This window comes from Cynocephalus volans, chromosome 10 (assembly GCF_027409185.1).
Source record: "Cynocephalus volans isolate mCynVol1 chromosome 10, mCynVol1.pri, whole genome shotgun sequence".
NCBI classification, from domain to species: domain Eukaryota; kingdom Metazoa; phylum Chordata; class Mammalia; order Dermoptera; family Cynocephalidae; genus Cynocephalus; species Cynocephalus volans.
The window spans coordinates 34,740,904-34,765,258 of record NC_084469.1 but is presented as its reverse complement, the minus strand read 5'-3'; the positions used below and the strand labels follow the sequence as shown (position 1 = coordinate 34,765,258).

The 24,355-nt window shown below is 57.1% G+C and overlaps 4 protein-coding genes across 5 annotated transcripts; 1 reads left to right on the top strand and 3 right to left on the bottom strand.

Annotated features, from left to right (window-relative positions):
* Positions 1–807: 807 nt before the first annotated feature.
* SPEM2 (SPEM family member 2) lies at positions 808–2,527 on the bottom strand. The gene is made up of 3 exons (XM_063109251.1): positions 2,390–2,527; positions 2,189–2,246; positions 808–2,063 (listed from the first exon to the last, which is right to left on the bottom strand). Exons 1-3 carry the CDS (start codon positions 2,525–2,527, stop codon positions 808–810), a joined length of 1,452 nt encoding a protein of 483 aa, XP_062965321.1.
* Positions 2,528–4,612: 2,085 nt separating this feature from the next.
* SPEM1 (spermatid maturation 1) lies at positions 4,613–5,823 on the bottom strand. The gene is made up of 3 exons (XM_063109202.1): positions 5,680–5,823; positions 5,516–5,576; positions 4,613–5,319 (listed from the first exon to the last, which is right to left on the bottom strand). Exons 1-3 carry the CDS (start codon positions 5,821–5,823, stop codon positions 4,613–4,615), a joined length of 912 nt encoding a protein of 303 aa, XP_062965272.1.
* A 560-nt stretch (positions 5,824–6,383) lies between these two features.
* Positions 6,384–21,593, bottom strand: NLGN2 (neuroligin 2). Of its 2 annotated transcripts, XM_063111224.1 has the most exons (8): positions 20,919–21,593; positions 17,810–18,511; positions 14,137–14,187; positions 11,872–12,021; positions 11,519–11,704; positions 11,205–11,397; positions 10,240–10,836; positions 6,384–9,262 (listed from the first exon to the last, which is right to left on the bottom strand). In XM_063111224.1, exons 2-8 carry the CDS (start codon positions 18,264–18,266, stop codon positions 8,389–8,391), a joined length of 2,508 nt encoding a protein of 835 aa, XP_062967294.1. In that variant the 5' UTR covers positions 18,267–18,511; positions 20,919–21,593; the 3' UTR covers positions 6,384–8,388. The 2 variants fall into 2 exon arrangements, with proteins under 2 accessions (XP_062967294.1, XP_062967295.1); XM_063111225.1 differs by lacking the exons at positions 14,137–14,187; positions 20,919–21,593 and having other exon boundaries at positions 17,810–18,180.
* Positions 21,594–22,383: 790 nt separating this feature from the next.
* Positions 22,384–23,475, top strand: TMEM256 (transmembrane protein 256). The gene is made up of 4 exons (XM_063111226.1): positions 22,384–22,498; positions 22,797–22,828; positions 23,080–23,160; positions 23,260–23,475. Exons 1-4 carry the CDS (start codon positions 22,414–22,416, stop codon positions 23,401–23,403), a joined length of 342 nt encoding a protein of 113 aa, XP_062967296.1. The 5' UTR covers positions 22,384–22,413; the 3' UTR covers positions 23,404–23,475.
* Positions 23,476–24,355: the final 880 nt, after the last annotated feature.

The following is a 24,355-nucleotide window of genomic DNA, read 5'->3' as shown; positions in this document are numbered from 1 at the left end:
TCCCAGGACTACCTGGGCCCCCTAGCCCCCACATACTCACTGGGAGCCAGACTCCTCTGGTGGGAGAGGGGGAGAAGGACTGAGTCATAATGGGGAGGGTTGTTGGGATCACAATGCGGGAGGTGGAGTAAGGCGGGGCAGGGTAGAGTTGCTTGGTAACTAGGTTTGAGTAACCTGAGCCTGGACAGTCCAACAGGCCTGAGGGCTGGTGCACCTCCCGCCTCTCTCTCAATCATTTCCTCACTGTCTGCTGCTTCACTCAAACACATCCTTCTTGCAGTTTCAGTTGAGAATCCCAAACCCTTCACCCCTTAGTCTGAGAAGTGAGTCTGGGAAGACCTCGGTCTCAGAGACCTGGAGAAAGCCTGGCTGGAGTCTAGAGCCTTGGTCTTCCTCCCGCCCTACACTGGGCCATAAGCCTAGATTTGCCTAGATGTGGAATCCCCAGGTCTGGATTCTGACCTCAGGTTCTTGACTGGGGCTGAGCCTCTGAGCTCCCTTTGGAGATAGGGAGAGCAGAGAGACAGGGTGTGTGCCCAGAGACCAGTGGTTTGGAGTCTGCAGCTGCAGGATCTGCTTAGTACATGTGCAAGACCAGGAGAGGCCTGCTGGCAGGAGCATGGCGACTAAGCCAAGGGGAGCCTAATGCCAAGGAGGGGACACTGCTTTCTTATTTCAGGAAGCCAAGGACAGGGACCTAGGTTGACAGGAGTGGCGCTTCCAAGCCACAGAACATCACAGTGTTTCCTGGACTCTGTTTCTCTTTATTCCTCTCCACACCCTGCCCACCACCCATTTGCCTGCTGGTCAGTTAAGTTTCCCAGTCCGATTCCTGTGCAGAGAAGGCCTCGAGGCTGAGGTGGATGCTGGTGGCAGGGAGCTGGCCCGCACTCTGTTCTCCTGTACCTGCCGCTTTAGCTCCAGGCTGTCGTACACCCGGTAGCTGGTATTGCCCCCTGGATTCCGGCTGAGTGGGACGAAGGTGGTCGGGGCTGGGGTGGGATCAACAGACTGGACTTCGGGCAGGGGCTGGGAGGAGTGGGGGAGCAGGGCTGAGCTGGGAGCTGGGGCCCGTTGGTACCAGGCCTCGCCCAGCACCGTGAGGGAGGTGGAGGTGGTCAGGGGATGCCGAGCAGGCAGAGCCTCAGCCCAGTCAGCCACCCTGCGTCGTACCTCATGGGGATCCCGGGAGCTGCAGCCCAAGTGTCCCGTGGATGGGTGGGGGCTGCGGTTGGGTTGGCTATGAGCATGGCTAGGGAGGTTCTGCTGGTGGGACTGTGGGGAGTAGTGCTCCCGGTAGCCCTGGGCGTCAGGCCGGGAGTTCCAGGACACCAAGGCAGGTGAGGGCTCAGAGCTCTCTGCACCACGTCGCCGCTGATCCCAGGAGTCACACAGTATCTGGCCCCCTGAGGGGTAAGGACTGTGTCCGCCAGGGACCCAGTAGGGTTTAGGGGGCAGCCGGCGGGGAGGTGGTTGAGACAGGGCCCACTGCTCAGCCTCCATGTTGCCCCAAATTTGGGATTGTGAGCAATGGGGCCCGTAGGACTGCAGCCTCAGCTCAGACTTGGCTTCCACACGCTTGGGCAAGCGGCGCAGCTCAGGTGACATGTAGAGGGAGGGTGGGGGCAGGCTGGCCAGGATTCCACCCTGGCGGCCCCACAGCCCCACCTTGGAGGGCAGGCCCATTCGCTGATAGAACCCACCCCAGCGCCCATGGGGGTATTTGGGATGTGGGAAGGACAGGTCATCGTCCTCCAGGTAGTAGTCCTGGTCGTCCCCATCAAAGAAGGGCATTGGCCGCAGCCGTGACATCTTGCATCTGTAATGTTGGTTATGGAAGACTGAGCGGCCACGGGGGAATTTTCCATGGTTCCTTGGTCTCTTCTGGTGACCATAGGGACGACTGTGGCTGCGGCGGTTATAGAGGTGGTGGCAGGAGGAAGAGGAGTAGCGTGTGGGTCGGGCCATCTTTATCTGTACAGGGTCCAGGATGCAGTGGATGTGGACATCCTGTGCCTTGGCTGGGGGATCTCCGGAGGAACTTTGAGTAGCTTGTACTTCATCTGGAGAAGGCAAGAGTCCATGAGATCAGGACAGTTGTCAGAAGAGTTCAGGGTTGGGAGCACATGGGCCTGGGTTTACGGTGGTGTGCTGGGGGTGGGGCCACCTCTCTAGCTGCCATACTTACTTTTCTGATTAGTGCTATGGAACATCTTGTCTAAGACATTCTGGAGCCCATGCCACATCTGGGGGTGGGGCGGGACAGGGGTGAAGGCCAGGCTCTCCACCCCCAACCCCACCCCACTCCTGCAGGTCGAGGTGAAGGCTGCAGCTGGCTCCCACCCTCAGTCTTCTTCACCCCCAGGGGTGATCCACAACCATCACTGACCACAGTTGCCATGTTGATGCCTATGTTGACAAGAATGATGAGACCCAGCAGCAGGAATAAGATGTCCTCAACATTCTGGGGGCTTTCTTGGTACTGACTGCAGCACCCCAGGGTGTCATGCCACAGCTGATTTTCCATGGTGGGGGGGTCCTAGGGCCACCTGGGCCACCCCCCCCGGCCCCGACCCACACTGCACTCATACCAATACCTAGAGATACCTACCAGCTGGTGTGGGAGCCAGGTCATAATGAGGCCAGTTAGGGAGAGTCACAATGCAGAAGTGGCAGCTCTTGAATCCACCTTCTGGCCCCTTTACATGGCCATCTCTACCCTCAACTCCCACTTAATGGAGCCCAGTTCCCAGATACCCCAGAGTTCAATCTGTCCCTCTATATCATGACCACACACCTAGTTCCTGATCTGAAAATAAGGTAGCTACAGTCACGAGAAAGTTTTCACAGGTGCTGAATCGTACATAAAGGATTTCCTCCATTTCATTGTTCTTTTTGAGACATTATGGCAATGTATTTAGCCTGTTGGGGTGCCCCAGCCCTGTCTACTTTAGGCCAGCAGCTAGGGTGACTGGATGCATGAGGACAGCAAAAATCCTCCCTGGAGTCACTCTGCTGTACCAAACTCTCCCATCCTGTCCATTTCTCTGTTCTAATTCCTCTAGCACCCATCACTACCCAAACCTTCCTGGCTGGGGACTGCAGCCCTAGATGTTGGTGGTCCCTGAGCCCACTGGCCCCTTCATTTCAGAGCCAGACTGACTTCCGTCTTGCTGAGGTTGCTGCCCCTGCCAGGGACCAACCCCAGTCATGGTTCCTCTCTGTCCTAACCGTCCTCCCACTGACCCACCACCCAATTCCAAGTTGAAAAACTGTGAGCTGCCACTTTAAGAAAACCACATGAAATTAACAAAGCACAAAATAGATGTAGTTGTTGACATGACAAAAGGCATCTTCAATTTAAACTAGGTTCATCACTGGGATCTGTGAAAGTGGCGCCCTGGGGATCGGGAGTCATTTGTTTACACAGTGAACTACTCAGCAGATACAGAGGAAAGGCCAGTGAGCATTTCCCATCAAGCCTCCAAACACATAGTAGCTGCTCAGTACACCCACTGAGTGGAATCAGCTTTAAATGATTAATAATGTTAAAATAATGTTAGTTGAATGTAAATGAATGGAGAAGTTGGGCAATTCACAAATGCTCTGTGTACTCACTCTCCAGGAACTTTAGTAGGGAAGGTGGGGTTCAACTCCTTCATGCGCGCGCACACACACATGATCCCAATCCTCTAGGAGTAGGGCAGGGCCTGTGTTTCCCTGCTGCCCGATGGATAGAATTTTTGGATGAGTTCACATGGAACTGAGGAAGCTGGGACATTCTGGTGGGCCAGGCCAACTTGCTGGCAATGGGAATCTACCGGTAGGAACAGGGGACTGGAGTGTCTGAGGCCGTGAACGTGATCCTTGGTGTCTGTGTGACCATGAGCAAGTCACTTGGCATCTCTGGGCCCCAGTCTCCTCATTTGTGATATGGTGGGCTAATTACAGGACTGAGGTCACAAAGGGCTGTGATGTTATGGTGAGGAAGCTCTTGAGAGTGTCCCCAGTATTTCATCTTCTGCTCCAAGCCTGCTTGAGGGCACAGGACCTTCAGATTCTTTTGGTTTTGGTGGCTGGCCGGTGAGGGGATCAGAACCCGTGACCTTGGTGTTATAAGGCTGTGCTCTAACCACCCCAGCTAGCCAACCAGCGCAGCTTCAGATTCTGACTTAAGGAACTGTGAGGGCCTGGATGCCCTCACTCTCAGCCATCCCTCCCCAAAGAGAACAGGGCCATGCATCTCCTGTAGCTGTAGTCTAAACCTGGGCTTTATCAGGGACCAGACCTCCCAGGAGATAGGGCCATAGGGATATGAGTCTCTGCTAGTGCAGGACTGCCCAGGGATCTGGGGTGGGATTGGGGGCTTCTCTGGGCACTAAAGAAACAGGGTAGAGGCAGATGGGAGCCGTGGAACCAAGAAGGGCATGGGAAATGGCTGAGGACAGGGCCTGTGAGGGCAGGAGGTTGATGAGGGTCCCCAGGGCTCTCTAGGCCTTGTTGCCAGGGAGATCGTTCCCTTAGCAACCAGGGCTTCCGGGTGCTATGTGGGCCCTGGCACCCCCCACACTACCACAAACCACGTCCTCTCTCCTTTTTATTTTTTTCCCAGTCACCTCCCAGTCAGGGGACGGTACACCCAGTCCTTGCCTGTCCCCTCAGCAGTGCTGGATGCGGAGGCCAGGGGGTAACAGTGGGACAGCGCCTCCACCTCCCGGGTCAGTTCTCGAAGCCTCCGCCTCACGTCCCGGGCATCATACATTATTCGGCCTGAGGAGCGACGTCGGGGGATTTCGGGGATGACTGCGGGGCCCAGGACGGGTGGTGGGGCAGGCTGGCACTGAGCCGCCCCCGCCCCACTGTTGTGACTCAGGGTCTCAGGGCTGGGAGGTGGGGGGTTCACAGGGTACACGTAGGCCTCTAGGCCCTGTTCTGACTGGAACTCTGTTTTGAGGGGTCTTCCCTCTCCGGTCGATTGGAAGCGGATGGTCTGGGGAGGTGGCTCCAGAGCGTCCCGCATCCAGGAGGCCCAGATCTCCTGGGTGGGTTGGATGGCTTCCCAGTCCTCGGGGCCATTCCAGTGGTGGGAGCAGATCTCTGGGTGTGGATGTCGGGTCATCTCGTCATCAGAGTTAGGGGCCCAAGCTACTGGGTGGTGGGCTCGGTGTGGCAGGGAGCCTTGATGGCGATGGCGGCGAGTGGATGGGGGAGTCACGGTCATTTTCACAGGGTCCATGGTACATCGAAGATGGACTGCAGGGGAGCTCTTTTTCTTTGAGGGCTGGGTCTGCTTCCCAGGTGAGGATGGCTTAGGAGCTTCTGTGGATTGGGGAGAGGTGAGAGGCTGGCGGGGAGGCTGGGTCACACAGGGATGGAGAGGCAGGGCTCAGGGAAAGAAGCTGCGCAGCTATGGTGTCTGAGAGGGGACAGCAGGAAGGGAAGGGGCCAGCTTAGGGTCGGGGCTAGAGCACCTGGTTTCTGCCCCTCCTATGCCCCAACCCCGAGCCCTGCTTACCTTTTTCACAAACAATATGATGGAATACTCGGTGTAAGATGCCACGGAGTCGGCTCCAGAGCTAGGTGGGGGAGGACATAGTGACCCCAGGCAGGCCCTGGCCACCAGGCCTGCCCCTCCCTCGGCCATCCCACCAGCACCCTCCCACCTGGCCCTGCTCTGACCAGAGTCACCATGTTGATGCTGATGTTAATGCAGATGATGAGGCCCAGCAATAACAGGATAGAGTTGCCCAGGTCCTGGCAGTTGTTGGTGTTGGGGTTGTGATACGAGGCCCACCCGGGCCGTGGCCGCTCAGCCATGGCCATGGCGGTCCCTTGGGCCACCGGGGCCCTTAGGCCCCCAGCTCACTGTGTCCACCAGCCCACCTGCCTGTCCCAGAGGGTCCTGGGTGTGAGTGGGTCACAATGGTGCTGAGGCTCTCCCTCACAATGTGTCCAGCAACTACTTTCAGAGTCTTGGGCCTGTGGTTGACTCTCCAGCGTGAGCTCAGGTCTTGGCAGAAGCCAAATCCTTCACGCTACATGCCTCTCCTGTAGCCAACCACCTAGACCAGTCCACTGGCCTGTTGGCATCTTCCCCCATCAGCCCCTGCCCCTCCTTCTAGAACTACACAAGGCTCCAGTCTCTGCAGACACAGGTCCTCATCTTAACTCTTCAAACAATCCCATTACCATGGCAACCTTACCCCAGCATCCACTCCTCCTTCCTCTCAGAGCTGTTCATTGAATAGAAGAGTTAGGGGTTCAGACCCCCTCTTCTCTCATTCGGTCACTTCCCCATGGCTTATTTCTTTAGGGCCCCCTCCCACCTCCTAGCATCACAGCAGGCACATCAACAGTTAAACTTTATATTTACAATATTCTCTTCATCTTTTGCCAGGTTTAAAAATGTGTACAGAGCCGCAAAGGGTTGGGGTAGGGATTGTCAGGGGATTGTTCTGGGGAGAGGGGCTGGGCATCAGAGTCCGTGGCTGAATCATGGGGTCCCCCAGCCCCCCTCCCATTCCCCAATTCTGGGGTCATCTGTCTACAGGGTTTAGGGCCCAGGTCTCTAGCATTTGGAGGGCATGGCTGTTTGGAGAGGAACTAGACCAGGCAGGGGAAAGGGTCAGAAAAGAACTAAATTTCCAGGGATGGAGGTAGGAGAAGGGGCAGCCAAGAGGCAAAGTCCTGGGGACTCGAGACCAGGGATTCTGGATTTGGGTGTCAGTGGACGACAGTATTCCACCTCTACTCCAGTTTGGCATCGACATCCCACAAAATGCCAGCAGAGGAGGATTCTCTCTTCTGCTGGCATCCCTCAAAACCCTCCCTGACATCATTGTTTTCCCCAGAGGCTCAGGCCCAAGGACCCCTGGGCAGTCATCTCACACATTTCCTCTCAAATTCTTCATGCTGGTGTCTGTCCAAGCCCTGTCCCCCACTGGCCCCTCCATCTGTTCCTCTGAACAGCTGACCTCATTCTCTCCCCAACCTGCCCAGTGAAACCTTTCTCCCCTGCTCGCCTCCCTCCACCCTAGCAGCCAAGGGAAGGGGGGCAGGTCAAAGAAGAAAGGTTGGCCATTGGGGGAGGAAGGCTGGCCTGACACTGAGACGGGGACAGCTTCAAAGAGGGAGACAGAGATGGAGGAGAATGGGGAACTAAGGCAGACAGGGAGAGGTGACATGGTGTGGAGAAAAGAGAAACACAGGTTGGGGCCCCCTTAGCTGCCACATCCCCCTGCCCTATATCCCACCTACTCCCATAGCTTCCCCTGCCCTGGCCCAGGACTGGGGAATCCTTGGCACATTTGGGGGCTATTTCCCCCTCAAACCCACCTACTCAGTTTGGCACAGATGAGCAATGATCTGAGGACTGAGGGAGGGAAAGGCTGTCCCCAGACCCCAGATGAGGGCTTTGGTCAAACATGCATGGCCTCTGTGGGTGGCACATGCCCCCCCCCGCCTCAGCATCTCTGGGGGAGCAAGGCATCCCCCTCAGCTTCTGTCAGACTTAAGTCTGTTCCCACCTGCTGTGTGAGGAGGAACTGAGTGCTGGGCTGAGGCCTGGGGGATGCAGGGAAGTGCTGGGGAGAGAGGGACCCTCTGTCTGGGCAAAGACACATCCACATGCAAGAATATGTTTCCACTCAGCGAAATGTGTCCTGGACCATGGGAAAGTAAGTTTCCAGGCAGCACCGGGATGCACGGATCTCCTCCCTTCTCCCCAGCAGGAACTCCGTGTCTGTCCTCTGTGGAAGGCGAGGGCCTCCCTGGAGAACGTGCTTCATCTGACTTGTGCCACGAGGAAAAAACATGCTTTGCTGGGGGGGGCGGCGAGGGGAGGCTGTGATTTCCTTGCTGCTTCCCAGGCACCACCCTGTGTTGTCTGGTGGCCAAGGGGTCACTGCACGTGAACATACCACTTCCAGGGTCTCCAGGGGGTGGGGAGAGGGGTGGAGGTGGGAGAAGACATGAGGGAACAGGGTTCTGGGGTACAAGTCCCCGCAGAAATTCTTTGAGGGGGCCAACATGTGTCCAGGGCGGTAAAAAAAAACTCACCCTGCACATGGGAAAACACACCCCCTTGTGAGAGAGCACACCTCCACGTGGGAAAATACTTCCACATTTCCACACACCGAAGACTGGTGTCCCAATGGAGGGGAAAAAACACCCCCCAGTTGTTCAAAGGCCCAGGTCCAGAGAAGAGAACGGGCCTCTCTGCATGGGAAAAGACACGCATCCCAGTGAGGAATCTCCTGTCCACCTTAACGCTGCTCGATGACACGTGACAACTCCACAGGAGAAAAGCCTGTTGCCAAGTCCTCCTCCCTGCCTTGGGAGTGGCCCGGGCCGGGGAGGGCTGGGGAGGAGGCCTCCCCAAGCCGCCCCCTATACCCGAGTGGTGGAGTGGGGGTGGGGTAGCGTGTTGTTGTGGCTGGTAGCAGTGGGGGGAGGTGGGGGAAAGGGCCCAAAGGGATGGAGGGAAGGGGGCGGTGGAGGCGGTGGAGGTCCCAGGCCACTGGGCAGCAGGGTCAGGGCCCCAGGGGCCAAGAGAGGCACATCGTCCGGTGCCCGGCGCAGGGCCAGGGTGTAGTCAGGCGGGCAGGCAGGGCGCAGGGCCTCAGCAGGGTCCGCCCCGACGCCACCACCCCGCTTCAGCTGCAGAGACACCAGCTCCTCCTCTGGTGGCAGCTCACGGCCGGCAGCAGGGAGCAGGGGGCCCCCACCGGGCACACCAGAGCCCGAGCCTCCAGGTGGGCTAAGCCGCCTGCACCGCAGCTCCTGCCGCCTGTCCCGCTTGTAGTAGAGGGCAGCAAAGGCCAGGATGTTGAGGAACAGGAGAGAGGCACCCACAGCCACGGTGACACTTAGCTCCGTGGAGTAGTCCCGTGAGTCCCCAGGGAAGCGGTCATAGGCCCTTGGGCCGGGTTCAGGCTCGGGCTCAGGCGGCAGGGTGGCAGGTGGCGGGGGCCGGCGCGTGCCTGGGGCGCCAGGGGGCGGGCGTGGTGGCCAGCGCGTGGCATAGGGAGGCAGGCGCGTGGTGGTGGTGAAGAGCTCCGTGTGCAGGTTGTGCAGGTGGGGCACAAGCTCCAGCCAGAAGGCCACCTTGTTGGCGCGGTAGTTGTCACGCACACGGGGCTTCAAACCAATGTGCAGGTACTGCTTCTCCTTGCTGTTGAACTTGCTCCACACCACCTCCTCAAAGCGGTTGGGCTTGGTGTGGATGAACTTGGTGTCTTGTGGCACTGGCTGGTTGGGGTCGCTGTAGGCACAGAAGGGCACGGGAAAGAGTGAGGGTGAGGCTCCGAAGGAGGGTGGGGGAGCAGTGGGAAGGGAGACAGACAGAGATGGAGAGAGACACGGAGATGGCAAGAAAGCCAGAGAAAAAGTCACAGAGGAAGAGAGACTGAGATAGAAACGAAGCCAGAGAAACCGCCAGAGGCAGGGACAGAGAAACAAATAGGGATGGAGACAGATTGCCAGAGACCGCCAGAGATGAGGACAGAGGAACAGAGATAGAGACAAAGATAGCCAGTGAGAGGCAGAAGCTGAGACTGAGTGAGACATAGAGAGACAAAGACCCATGAGACAGAGACAGCCAGGGTGAAACCAGCCAGCAGGCCAGAGATACCAAGAAGTAAATAGATCAGAGAGAGCAGAGGAAAGGGACAGGTATCAGTGGATTTCAAGAGGGAGACTGAGACAGAAACAGACGCAAAACCTGACACAGGGTGGGTGGGTGCGGGAGGCACAGGAGTAAGGAGAGACAGGTACCAGGCCAAAGCCACCAAGTGAGCCCAGGGACCTCTCTGACTAACTCTGCTGCATCTCCAACACTCAACTCAGTGCCTGGTACACAGAAGGTGTCCAGCAGTATCTGAGTATCACTCAAGCAGGAAGTGAAGCCAAGTGGGAGTGTCTTTTTTTCTTATTTTTTTTTAAAGATGACTGGTAAGGGGGTCTTAACCCTTGACTTGGTGTTGTCAGCACCACGCTCTCCCAAGTGAGTGAACCGGCCATCCCTATATAGGGATCCGAACCCGTGGCCTTGGTGTTATCAGCACCACACTCTCCCGAGTGAGCCACGGGCTGGCCCTAAGACGGAGTGTCTTAATGAAGGGACAATGGCAGTGCAGTGCAAAGGGGGGAGGGGGAGAGAGGACAAGCCGAGGATGGAGAGAGGGCCTTTGCCTGCAAGGGGTGCCGCACCCAGCCCCACCCAGTCCCTCTGGCCCTCACCCAGTCTTGGCGAAGTTGGTCCAGTAGGTCATGACCACAGCGCTGAGCATGACGTCATTCTTGGAGAAATTGCAGGGGAAGAGGTCGGTGGCACCCACCATAGGCACACCAAAGACGTAGGGCAGCTCATCCCCGTGTGCCGCATCTGCCCACTCAGGCCGGCCCTCAGCCTGGCAGTGGTGGTAGAAGGTATAAAAGTAGACAGGAGACTGGTAGTCGGCGTGCAGCTTGGCGGTGGCCACAGCTGGTGCCACCCACTGGTGGTCAGTAAAGAGCGCCAGCAGGGTTTTACGCCGCATCTCGCCATTGTCCCGGTCAGCCCAGTCCGTGTACATAAACTTGATGGTTTCCCGCAGCACATCCTTGCCCTCTGGGTAGCCATACAGGTTGTCCACAAAGTTGGAGACCGTGAAGTCAAAGGCGCTGGCAGACACGCCATCCTCACTCTCTGCAGAGTCCTCCACGAACTTCAGGCCCTCTCCCTGGTTGACGCCGATGAGCATATCGTAGTTGAGGAATTCTCCCTGCTGCATGAGGATCTCAGGATCGTCGGGGACTACGTCGCCGTCCACCACGGGCCCAAAGGCGATATGGTAGCTGGGGAGAAGGGTCAGGGTCTCATCACGTGCTCATTGGACCCCTCTCAGCCCATGGCCTACTAAACCCACACGCAGGGGCTTCCCTCTGCCTGGAAGACCCTTCTCCCCTACTTCAAAACCTCCTCTGAGTGCTTCAGGGCACTTGGCCTCTCTGCAAGTCTTTCTAAAGCACTTCATGGCACCCTGTGCTCACCTGTTCTGTTTAGGCATCTCCACTGAGGGCAGGCTCCCAAGAAGAAGCCACTAGAGGGCCAGAAGCCCACCTCTCCTTGCCAAAGGGAATGCCTGCAGGCACCTCTCACTTCAACCTCCTTGGAATGAGCAGGGAGTGTGAAGGCTCGGACCCGGCCCTCTCCCACCCCATACCGGGCAGGCTGCACGTCCTGGTCCACCAGCTCCCGGGAAGGCTTCCGGCGCAAACACTCCACAGCTTCGGTGCTGTCTTCCCAGTCACAGCCCACCTTGGCTGCCAGCAGTCGCGTGTACTTGAGTGGCTGGTAGTTGACAGACCAGCTAGAAATGGCAGTACCGCTCTGGGCAATGGCCTTCTGGAACAGCCCTGGTGGGACAGGCAGACCTCAGGCTTAGCTATGAGCATCAGTAAAAAGGAGAGGGGGGAGCTGGTAGGGTCAGGGCTGTGGGAAGGGTGAGGACAGGCAGGCCAGGGTAGCTGCTGGTACCTTCCGAATGGTGGGAGAGGATCAGAAGGTTGACACAAGAGGCTCCTGCCCCAGACCCAAAGATGGTGATACGCTCGGGGTCACCCCCAAAGTGGGCAATATTTTCACTGAGCCATCGTAGGGCCTGGATCTGGTCCAGGAGCCCATAGTTGCCTTTTGCAGCCTGGTCCCCAGTGCTGAGAAAACCTGGGGGTACAAGAAGAAAGGGGGTCCCTGGAGGTGTCACAGCACCTTTGTACCCTTTCTGGGCAGCTCAGTCCAGCCCAGAAGCCCTTCTGCTGGATTTGGAGGAACCCTGCCCACCAGGCCTGCCTCCCAGACTCCGCCCCCCAGAATTGGCTGCCCACCCTCACCGAGCACCCCAAGACGGTAGTTGAGCGTGGCCACGATGACATTGCCATAGGCCGCCAGGACAGAGCCATCAAACATGTTCCCAGTGCCCTCCATGTAGGAACCGCCGTGGAGAAACAGCATCACAGGTTTCTTCCCAGAGTCCCGGATATCTGTGGGGAGGGGGAGGGCAGGTGGGCCAGGGAGTTGGGGACAATGACACAGTCAGACTGAAAGCAGCACTGCCCAGCTCCCAGGCCTGCTGAGGACCAGCCTGGAGCTCAGGTGGCATGTCACCCTCATCCCTGGGGGGCAAGACCGGATTCCCCTCCCTCCCTCCCCAGTTAGCCCTGGCAGAAGGTCCCACCCCATCCCCTGCCAGACTGCCTGAAGCACTTCTCCAAATGAGGGGCAGTCCTTCCAAGAAGCCTAACAGAGTCCAGGGGTGGGAGCTGGCCCTCATCAGGGCATCTGCTGGATTCAGGGAACCCTATTCCCATATACACACAGCAAATCTTCCTACTCCTAGGAAGAGTGAGCTCCCAAGACTAGAACTACAGCTAGGGATGCTCGGAGGGTCCTGGAGTTTCCTCTGACTCAGGCCTTGGGCCTCAGTTCCACATGGTACCCTAGTCTGTGGGTGAGGGGGTGCCAGGCCCTAGGGTCCCTGGGGGCTTGGTCTCCTCCCCGCCCTAATTCCTTTCTAGGTCACCTCCCCAGTTACCATGGCAACCCCCAGCCTAATTACTGTGGCAGGAGGAGGCAGGGTGGGAAAGATCCTGCTTAATGAAGCCAGGGTGCAGCTCTCTAGTCTTAGACCTCCACGAACTGGCCTGATCCCTGGGTTCTGCCTAGACCTCTCTCTTGCCATGTCTCAAAAGGATCTCTTAATTATTGCCACATTTAGTAGGCCCTTGGGACACTCCAGACTGGACTGAGAGGTGACTAATTCCAGAAGAGGGTGGAAGTCTGCGAGGGCTGGCCAGGGTCCCCGAGACTACAGTACCCTCCCCTCCAGCTCCCCCACGATTCTACCACAGGGCCAGGGCTTGGGTCACTCCTGGCCTACAAGTCCTCTCCTTTCTTGACACTTGCAACCCCTCATTAGCATGGGTACTCAGGAAACAAAAGTCAGGCCTAGGCCTCCACACCTGGTCCCCAGCACCTCTGCCCACCTCCCTCATCCTGCTAGAAACTTTCTTCCTGCCAGATTGACCTGCAGGTCACTAAGACTGTTCCCCTTGACCCCCACAGACGGCTTCCTGTCTCCTGTCTCTCAGACCTTCTCCACCACCTCCATCCTCCTGATTTCTTCAGCCAGAGCTCCCAGGTGTCCTCCCCAAATCCTGTTCTTCCCTTCGTTCCCAAACCTCAAGTGACCTTCTAGCACCTTCAGGCTGGAATCTGCTTCCCTCCAAGGTCCTGTCCTAAATGTGCTCTGCTGTCCTCCCACCCCCACCCCACCCCTCTCCCAGTGTGGGGGAAGGGGAGTCAGAAAGGGAAGGAGCGGGAGGAGGGGCTGGGGCAACAAGAATTCAAAACCAACAACAAAAAACAGGATCAAGAAAGAAGAAAGAAAGAAAGAAAAAACAACAACCAAAAAGCAAGAAGCTCTTGGGGCAGATTCAACAAGAAAAGAAAAAACAAAAAGATCCATTTTGGAAAAAAAGAAAAAAAAGAAAAAAATTCTTTGCATTTTTTTTTTTTTTTTTTTTCAAAATTTTGTGGTGAAACTTCAAGATATTGGGCCCTGTTTGCAAAAATTTCCAAATTCTTTAATTCACTTCAAATGTTTGCATTTTCTGTGTTTGACAGGCTTTTGGAAATTGTAGCAGGTTTCTGATCTTTCAATTGTGTCATCAATTTGTCAACTTTAAAATTTTTTTGCCAACATTGTTTTGCTCCAAATTAAAATTGTTTTTTCAAATGTTACATTTCACAAGTTTCAAAATGTCCAAATTTCTTTCAAGTGCTAAGTATTTTATCCAATTCTTTGGTTTTTTTTTTTCTGACATTCCAATTTCTTTTCTTTTTCCACCTTATTTTCACCATGTTTAGCATGTTTTCTTGCAGGTATTCTAGTGGGTCCAACATTGTTCAAATTTCGTTTGAAGTTTTCATAATTCTTTTTTCCAATTATTAAAAATTTTTCTTTTCTTTTCTTTTTTATTTTTAGTTGGGAGAACAACTGAGGGGCCTTGAGGGCTGTGGGGACATTTAGTTAGGGACAGGGCCATGAACGTCCTCTCATAAGCAACCACATGCAGCAGCGGGATTTTTAAATCTACCTGTGTCTGGCGGATTGAGCGTCGCCTCGTCACGTTTTTTTGTGAGCGGACCTAAGACCGGGAACACAAAACAGAGAAAAAAGGACAATTTTGTGGGGAAAGATGGGGGTCAGGGGAAGTGGTGGATGGGGAGGGGAGGAGAGAAAGCAGAAAAGGGGAGGGTGGGGAAGGCAGAAAAAATAAGCCAAAAAAAGCAAAATTTGTTTGCAAGAAAAAGAAACCAAGAAAAGAGAAAAACGTTTCTACAAACCCAATTTTGTTCCCCTCCCCAGAAAAAGTCATGCCCCAAAGAAAAGGCTGGTTTTGGGGGGGTGGGATGCCTGAGTGGACTGAGGCCTGTCTTAAGACATATTGACTTGGCTGGAAAGGATTTGGCTTGTCGGTGGGTTTGCTAATTGCTGGAAATGAAACGGTGTTAGAGGTGGGGTGGGAGGGGAGGGGAAGCCCGCCCGAGCCCTGGGAGACAAAAGCCTGCTTGCCACCCAGGCCACCTCTCACGAAGGCCCCCTTCAGGGCCAGCCCAGTGCCTGCCTGCTGCCCCACCCAGGCTGTAGAGAGGAGAGGCTGAGGGAGAAAGGACTCTGCTTCCCTCTGAACCACCCTGGAGGGGAGAGGGCAGGATGGGGTCGGCGGGCAGCCCACCCCGCAGCTCACAGCCCGGGAAGCCCTCCGCTCCCCACTGGAGGGCTATGGGTAGGTCAGCTAGGGCTGCCGGTCCACCTACCCAGCCTCACCCGCCAGCACTTCTCTTCCATCCGCACTCACAGGCCTGGCTTCTCACCCCATCTCCCCAATGTGGGCAAAGCAGGGAAAGGGGTCATCAGGTCTTGCCCTCCACTCCAGCTCATCCCTCACACTTCCCCCAACCCCTTCCCTTACCCATGACTCCTCTCCTCCCCCCAGAACAGTGGACTTCCCATCAGGGCCACCAGCCCACCCCCCCCCAGCCCAAGACAGCCCCTGCTAGTCCCCTCTCTGCTGCCAAAAAGCCCCCTTCCCACCTGGGGGGTTCAGTCCGCAAACAGGGAACAGGAAAAACACACTGAAGGTACCAGCAGGTGCTGAGAGGCACGGAGTGTGCCAGTGTGAGGGAAAGGCCCCAGACTGGGCCCAGAGATTGGCTCCAGGCTTCTTTCAGATTACAGGATTGGTCAGGGGAGAGCTGGAACCCAGAGGCCTCAAGGGGTTCCCCCAGGCTGATTGGTTTTTCCTCCACGGCAAGGGGACCGGTGTAGGGATGGATGGGTCAGCAAGGCCCAGGCTAGCTCTGCAAGGCTTCCCCTAACTGGTGGGTTAGGAGTCAAGCCCCACATTCTTCTGCCCTCTCGTGGATCACCTCCATGGGAACCCACTGGGAACAGGGCCCTTCTTTGAGAGAGGATGGGGAAAGGGATGAAGTCAGCAGGGCATTCGTGCGTGTGAGAATGTGAAGAGAGAGCGTATGTGTATGTGTCTGTGCCTGAGTCAACCTCTTCCTCCCAGAGCTGGTGTGAAGATTCAGTGAGATCACTTGAATGTGTCAGGCCCCAAGCAGGTCTGCAATAAGTAATGGTTAAAAATACAGAAGGTGTGGGCATGGTTGGTGTGGGGGTGGGGGGTGGACAATTTGTGTGGAGGTGTTGGGGTGGACAGTCCATTGGTGGCTAGTGTTGGGTGGGTGTTTCCCAGGGGATGTGATGAGATAGCCCACAGGAGGGGGACACTGGGGTGGACAGCCTACATGAAAGTGTGGGGGTGGAGAGTCCACGAATGGGTAGTGTTGAGAGGGACAGTCTGTGTGGAGGTACTGGGGCGACTGACTCACAGGTAGGAGGGTGCTGTGACGTGGGGCCCATGAGAGGGTAGAGGAATGTGGAGTGGAAGGTTCTCAGTGGAGAGTGCTGAGGTAACAGGGAGAATGTGTGGAGTGTGTTGGGATGAATGGTCTATGGGGGATTAGGGTGCCCAGAACTCGATGGGATTAGAGCAGATGATGTTTCTGTGCATTGTGTGTGGGGGTTGTTAGGAGGCATGGTTTATATAGGGAGGGGTAGTCAGGAGGTAGGGTGCACAGCTGGTATGAGGGATATAGGGTGGATGGCCAGTATGGGAGGTGTTGGCATGGCTTTGTGGGTTGAGGTGCATGTGTTGTGTGATTGGCATGACAGTATTCTGAGTGCAGGGGCCAGGTGTTGGAGCACTTGATCTAGGAGTAGGACATAGGGTTGCTGAGTGTGTTGTCACCACCTGAGACATGGTGTAGATCATCTCTAGGTAGAAGTTGGGATAAACAATATTTGGAAAGTGTTGAGGGTGTTGGAGAATGATGTGTGAGTGGCCTACTGGAGCACACATTACAGATGCGGGATTATTGGGGTATAAGGTTCATGTATGGTTCTTATGAGGGCACATGGTCTATATCCAGAGATACTGGGGAACATGGGTCTGTGCGGGCGATAGGGCACACAATTACAGAGAAGTGTTGGGGGTGATGCTAGGTAACAGCGTGAAGAATGGTGATATGTGGGTGGTAGAGCACATGGTCTGCATATAGGTTGTTGGGTTCATGATCTGAATGTTGAGTAGCTGAGATTCATAGTCTATTGTGGGACTCGAGTACATGATGTGGGGGTATTGGGTGTCTAGGGGGTACATTAGCAGTTCCTGGGTACCAGGCCTGTGTTTCCTTGTTGGAAATATGGCCTGCAGGGGGTGTTGTAGAAGTGGACAGTCTCTGTGGAGGTGCTGCCGTGTTTCAGAGTAGTGAGATGGGTTGCCAGAAGGGTAACGCGGGGCTGTTTGTGAGGACAGTCTGTTGGGTGGCTGGAATCTATTACCCTCTGTCGTGGGCCACTGGAAGGTGTTCTGATTAATCTCAGTGTGCTGAAGGTTGGTGGATGAGAACTGTCCAGGGAGACTGTGCTGGCGGATATGAGCAGTCTTGCAGTGCACAGGAGTTCATTAACAAGAAAGGCAGCTCAAGAGCCCCAGGGAAGATGTTTTGATAGGGATGGGTTGGCTGTGCCTTAAGTGGAGGGGCCCTTGGTGAGAAGTTTCCCTGATCCCTCAGGGCTGTGTAGGGGTCAGGGAACAGACCATCATGAAAAAGAGGAGGCCATGAGTACCACCACCAAGGGCACTTGGTTGGTTCAGGTGAGGGGCTTTGGGCATGATATGATAGACGGAGGTTTGCCCATCCTAGCCTGGGGGAGAGGAAGAGCCTACACTGTCCTAGAAGTGTAGGTGTAGCTAAAGCGGCTATTCTGCCTGGGACAAGCCCCAGCCTGGAGGCAGGATATGGGGCAAGGTTGGAGGGGATGTCTGGGCAGGTGATGGATGCCTCCATCAGCTGACCACCCTCAGTGGCCACACTGAGATTTGGTGGCTGATTCTTACGTGTCTCTTTGGAGAGAGGGTGGGTAAGCCTAGCCTGGTGCCTTCTACCCTTACCAAGGCTCTCTAAGGGCACCAAGAACTTCTGCAGTGGCTGTCTGTGGGATACATTCCTGGGACTGGCCTGGTGGGCACTGCTACATCCTTAGAGGGCACGCAGAGGCTGTTAGGGACACACTGTCCCTCACTGCCCTAACAAAGGCCCAGCTCCTGGCCCAGGAGCCGTTCCAGTGCCTGGGGCCTGCATGTACGTTTGTGGGCTGTGTCCAAGGGGTGCCCGGCCTTGTGCCCGCGCCCTTACCGTCCTCGGTGGGCACGTAGAGGTTGAGGTACAGGCAGTCTTCGCTCTGGTTCTGCACGTAGGTGGCGGCCGCCTCCAAGTTGTCAGTGAACCACACAGGCAGCATGATGGCGGGCAGCGCCCCGTGCAGGTTCTGCGGGCAGGCGGGCGGCAGGGTGGTGGCGTTGCGCACCCCGGGCCACGAGGCGGGCGCCTCAGGCGGCTGGAAGCGGCGGGCGCCCAGGGGTGGCGTGGCGTAGGGCACGCCCAAGAACTGCACGACGGGGCCCAGGATCTCGTTGTTGAGCTCGCGCCGCACACCGCGCACTCGCCCGTAGGCTGTGCTCACCACTGGGAAGCGCTCCTCCCCGAGGCTGCCGAGGCCCAGGCCCGGGCCGCCCGGGGCGCCGCCGCCGGGACCCCCTCCCCCCCGTTGAGCCCCCGCCAGCCCCACCAGACACAGCGCCAGGAGCCACATGCTGATCGGGGGGGCCCCCCCTCCCTCCCCGGGACCCCCCCCCTCGGAGAGAGAGAGAAGGGGGGGGAGAGGGAGGGAGGCCCCCCTCGCCCCAGGAGGGAGGAGGGGGCGGGGGAAAGGAGGGAGGAGGGGGGTGGGGAGGGAGGGGGGTTAGACCGGACAGAGAAGGGGTCTGTTCCTCTCCATGGAGGGGACAAGGGATGGGGAAGGGGAAGGAGGCGGGAGAAGGTGAAGGCAGGCCCGAGCTGCGGGACAGGGCATGCAAGATACAGACAGACGGACAGACAGGAAAATACAGAGAGGTGGAAGAAGGGAAGGGAAATTGGATGGGGCAGACAGAAAGGAATGGGGAAACAGAAGAGACAAGTGGTTAGTGACTTGGAATTCTGACCAAGTTGCCCCACTCTGTCCCCACCCCCACCCCCACCCCCGCAGGCCCCCTGGACCTCCCTCATCCCTCCCTCTGAGCAACCCTCCTCCCCTCAGGAGGGACCCAGGCTGGGGGTGGGGGTCAAGATGTGGTAAACGTTCAGGACGGTGCCAGAGGGGGAGGATCTGCTCCCCAGACCCAGCACGCCCCCCTTCTAGCCGCTTTCTCCCTCCCAGGCAGGCTCTCCTCAGGGACTTAGGAGTCCCAGTTCCCACCTCCCTGGGAGGGAATGAGATAGACAAGGAAGAGAGTATAAAAATACTGTCATTAATTAGCAGGAAGTGGCGGGTTTGTTTATACGTGTTAATTACTCCTGAGCTGTAATTTCATGGCGCTGAACCCCCACCCCAGACCAGACCCGGGCCTTTCTTGGGACTGCACAAACCCAGAACCTTCTCCCCCTTCAACATACTATTCCCTAAGGATGTGTCCGGCCCCAAGACTCCTTTCTCCCCAGGCCCTCTCCATTTCTTCCTTCAGAAGTTGGGGTGCCTTGAGGTAGGGGTTAGAGTAGGGAGGGGGATGCTGGAGGGGTAAATCCAGGGACAGATGCGTGATCCTGCAGCTGGTTGCCGGGCGACGGGATGCTGCCCCGCAATGTTACCTCGGCAACGGGCTGCAGCTTTAACCCTGGGGGGGGGGTCTGGAGGAAGGGGTTGGCTTGGTTGTGGGGTCCATTCAGGGCATGAGCAGGACAGAGGCGTGAGTCAGAGTGCTAGAGTTTCAGTACAGAGGAAGAAGTATATATGTTGAAGGGAGGGGGAGACTGGGGACATTGAGAACCCTAAAAGACCTGCCTCTTGCCCCCTTTTGTTGGCCAATCAGTGCCTAGCCCTAGTGACCAGGCCTCTGGCTTTGAGAAGGGGTGCTGGGGTGGGCTTGGGGAGGCATCAGATGAACCAACTAACTGCACCCCTCCCACAGTCTTGAAAGCTTTGGACCCCAGACACCTCTTTGCGTGGCATTTTGACCCATGTCCTGGGGGCAAAGCTCAGCTTTCTTCTCATCTCATCCCATCCACCTCCCCTTCTCCTTGCCACCCCCCCCCTTCCCCGCAGTTGCTGCTCTGATGCCTGGCTGCTCAAGGCAGCAGAGGCAGGACAGAGAAGAGATCAAACCTGAAGGGGCAGACACCCAGGTCACTTCAGCAAGCCCCCCCCCCCCCCCCGCCCCCACCGGCCGCCAGAGCTGTTTGCTGACGCGGGGTTTTTCGGAGCCAGGCGCCAGCCCGCGGTGGCTCTCTGCAGGTGTCAATTTATTCCAGAGATGAGGACACAGGAATCCTTAGCACACACACACCCAGCCATGCCCTCCCCCTCTTCAGGTCCTCTTTAGCTCCTGTTCTCCCATCACCTGGAGAGGGCTTGGAGCTGTCCTCTCCAGGACCTCCTCTTCCCCATCCAGGCTGGGCTCAGCTACCAAGGCCTTGCTGCCCCCTCCCCCTCCCACCAGCACGGTCTGCCTCTGTCACCCCCACTCCTTTAGGGTACTTTGGGCCCCTGGCCTTCTTCCCACTAGCCAGCTTTTCTCCCTTCTTCCCTCCCACTGGACCCCTCCCCCCACCCCCCATCTCTCTTCTCTCCATAGCGCTCCCTCTGAGCATCTTTCCTCGGCCTCTTCCAGCTTGCTCCAGCTCTTGCCTTCAGTCTCTCGCCCCTTGGTCTTTTTTTCACCTCTCTCTTCTACATCTCCCTCCTTGGTTCTCGTCTCCTTTCATCTCTCTCCTCCAAATTATCTACCCCAAATCTCTCCCTCAAGCCCCTCGCTCCTGTCTTTCTCTATCTCTGTCTCCCCCATTTTCTCTCCCCATCTCTGTCTGCCACATCTTGCTCCCCCTCCTCCCCATCCCTCTGCCTTGCTCTCTCCATTCCTGCCCAGGCCTGGACTCCCCCAGCCAGGGAGAGTTGAGGGACGGGGGCTCAGGCCGCAGCCCCCCCCCTTCCTGCAGTGGGGAAAATGGCTTGGCCGGGAAGGGGAGAAGGAGGGGGAGGGGGAGATGGGAACACACGGGGTCTGTGGGCCCATTCAAAGGATCATTCATGGACTGGAGAGAGGCAGAGACAAAGAGACCAAGACGCAGAGACACGGCGAGAGCATCCCTAGGCGGAGACACGCAGACAGAGCAGGCTGGGGGAAACCAGGCGCAGGAAGGGAGATGGGGAAAGGGAGACCCCAGCGGACCGCCACGCAGCCCCCTCCGCCCGGCTCGGCTTAGCTCCTACCTGGCTCAGCCCTGGGGCCGTGGTGCCTCCATCCAGGGCTCCGAGTTGGGGGCGGACGGGCTTCGGCAGGGGGGCGGCGGCCTCTGAGCCCCCGCGGCCCCGCAGGCCCAGCCCCCCCGCAGCGCCTCACCCGGCGGGGGAGGGGGATCGCCCCAGCCCCAGGGGGCGGGGCCGGGATCCAGTCGATCCCCGGGAAAAGGAGAGCTAGGGGATGAGGTCGGGGGAACCCGAGAACAGGGAACCCCGCAGTGGGGACAGCAGAGCAAGGAGGTGGCAACGGGACAGGACTGGATTTGGGATCCACTGGCTCCGTGGGTCGGCTTCGAGGGACCAGAGGCGGTCCAGGCGGAGGATCTTAAGTGATCGGGTGCTGGAGGAGGAGTCCACGGCAATTCCCAGGGGCCTGGGGCCCGAGAGCGCAGGATCCGCGGTGCAGGGGCAGGGATCCAGCCGGAATCCTCAGGGAGGGGGAGGGATCTAGTCGATCCCGAGGGCGGGAGGGAGGGGGAGGTTCGGGGAGTCTGAGGAGGGCGGAAGCCGAGTCCGGAGCCCTGGGGTGGGGGTCGGCGCGGCTCCGAGGAGAGACGGCGGGGGTGAGGATTGGCTTCGGGGGACGCTCAGCTGCTAGGAGGCCCGGACTCCTGGCTCCGCGCGCCAGGGCCCGCCCGCTCCGCGTCCATCCCAGCCCGAGAGTGATGATCCGCCCGCGGAGCAGCCGCAGCAGCCCCGCGCGTCACCGCGCGGCCGCCTCCCCCGCCCCCTGCCGAGAGAGCGGCGCACACCCCTCGCTCGCACCCGCCTGCCCGCCCTCCGGAGTGTGGGGGGATTGGAGACAGTGGAAGGGGCGGGAGTGGATAGACGGATGGATGGACGTAGATGGCCGGGGCAGGGTAGAGACATCCCCCCGGATCTCCCACCCTCGGGGCTCTCGAGGTCTGGTGGGGGACAAAGTCTGAACTGTAGGGGGCGGGGCATCATATGAAGAAGGCGGTGCCTTCGGACGTGGAGGAGGGGCCGTCTCGAAGCGGGCGGGGTTTCATGGCGATGGGCGGTGCTTGAGTATCTGTGAGGCCGCCTCTTTTGGGGAGTGGGTTTGGTTTAAAGCTGAACAGGAGGAGCCAGTGGGGAAAGGGGCGGAACTTTGAGCGGGGACCGGGATCTTTGGAAATTGGACGGAGGTGGGGGGAGTTCGAAGAGGAGACCAACTTGGAAAGTGGGCCAATCCGTGACGCAAATCCTCTAGTCCCGCCCCCAATCCCGCCCCCCACTGCTCGGCTCCTCCGCTCTTAATTGGTGCTGGTTTCTCCGCCCGCCAGACGTCTTCGCCACTCAGCAGCGGTTTAACAAAGACCCAAGCACTGGCAAGGACCTGCACGCTGAAATGAACACGGCCTGGATTGGGCACCTGTGGACCTTCTTTGCACTGACGATCGAGATTGGCTGGCCTCTTGGGTGGCCTGGGCGGTGCTCGTCTGGTGCGTGACCATCCACAGCTATGGCCGGGCTAGGGGCTACTTTCCGCCGCCTGGGAGCCTTGTCCGGAGCTGGGGCCTTAGGCTTGGCTTCCTACGGGGCGCACGGTCAGGAGGCTGGAGACTCAGCTGGGACTGTGCTTGGGGCGACCTCTAGAGTGTGGTGCAGGGGCGGAGCCTATGGGAATTGCCAGGCATCCCGTAGAGCAGACAGCCTTCTCTTTAAGAGACCTAAATCTTTTGAAGTCCCTCGGCCGGGTCCAGTTGGTTCCCCAAACTGTCCCATGCGTGTTTCCACCAATCGGAAGCTTCCTGGGGGGCGCCCTTTCTCGTCAATCTGGGTCCCCCGGGATTGGGGGCGGTCGGGGCTGGCACTAGGACTGGTAACTTTTGCTTCTCTCCACAGGCGCCCAATTTCCAGATGCCTACGGGAAGGAGGTGAAGTAACTGCGCCGGGGCTCCCCGACCCTCGGGTTTACGAAGGCACAAAGTCGGGTCTCTGAGAGAAGTCGGGGGGCGGGCAGGGAGAGGCACAGGTCTCTGGATCAGCAAGGGCTGCCAGACTGAGGCTTGGGAGTAAGCTGGGACTTCAAGGGTGGGGTGGGGATGGACTTTGGTTCTGTTTGTCACCATGAGATCTCAGGCTCCTACGTTGCTTATGAAGTTTCCCATTTCTCTTTTTCTTACAGCTCTTTGACAAGGCCAACAAACACCACTTCTTACACAGCCTGGCCCTCTTAGGGGTGCCCCACTGCAGAAAGCCCATCTGGGTAATCTTTACCCCTGCCTAACCCTGACCAAGCCCCACCCATTCCCTCTAAATCTGCCCTGTTCTTACAAGTCTGTATTCTGCCCTGTGTCTCCATTAGGCCGGATTACTGCTAGCCTCTGGAACCACCTTATTCTGCACCAGCTTTTACTACCAGGCTCTGAGTGGAGACCCCAGCATCCAGACTGTGGCCCCTGTCGGAGGCAGCTTACTATTCTTGGGCTGGCTTGCCTTGGCTCTTTGAGCTTCCTTTTGTTTAATTACTGAGTTCTGGGTAATTTTTTGAAAGGATTAAAAGAGAAAGGCAAATAAAGAACTTTGCAGTCTGTTCATCTAACGTCTTGGAGGAGGAAGGGTAAGGATTCACCTCTGGGCTCCCTCCCTTTCCTAAGACTTAATCAGTGAGCCTTAGGTCTTGGGAGTCCTTTCATGTCAAGTTAACCTGTTATGATGTTCTTTTTTATTTATTTTTTTAAGATGACCAGTAAGAGGATCTTAACTCTTGGCTTGGTGTTGTCAGCACTACGCTCTCCAAGTGAGCTAACCGGCCATCCCTATATAGGGATCCAAACCCATGGCCTTGGTGTTATCAGCACCACGCTCTCCCAAGTGAGCCATGGGCTGGCCCTGTTATGATGTTCTTAAACCTATGGGCATCAGAGTCATAAAGAGTGCTTGAAATAGTGAGTATTCCGGGCCGGCCCGTGGCTCACTCGGTAGAGTGCGGTGCTGATAACACCAAGGCCCCGGGTTCGGTTCCCATATACGGATGGCCGGTTCGCTCACTGGCTGAGTGTGGTGCTGACAACACCAAGTCAAGGGTTAAGATCCCCTTACCGGTCATCTTTTAAAAAAAAAAAAAGAAATAGTGAGTATTCCTTCTGAAGCCCTCTTTGGGGCCTGGGAATCTGTATTTTAATAAGCTCATCTTGTGGTTCTGATGCCCACTAGAATTTGAAGATTACTGTAGGGTAGTGGTTTTCAGCCCTGTCATCCCACAAATTTATTGAGAACCCACTTACTCTAGAAGTGAGGGTTAAGGCAAGGCAAGACAGGAGGAGTGTCATTAGTTACAAAATACTTTGGGGTTCAAACTGGTGACATCATGATGTATTGAGGGTCAGAAAATGCTTTACAGTGCTTGAGGTAATCTGTACAGGAGCTCTGTTGTCTGGAGGAAACACAATGAATAAAGA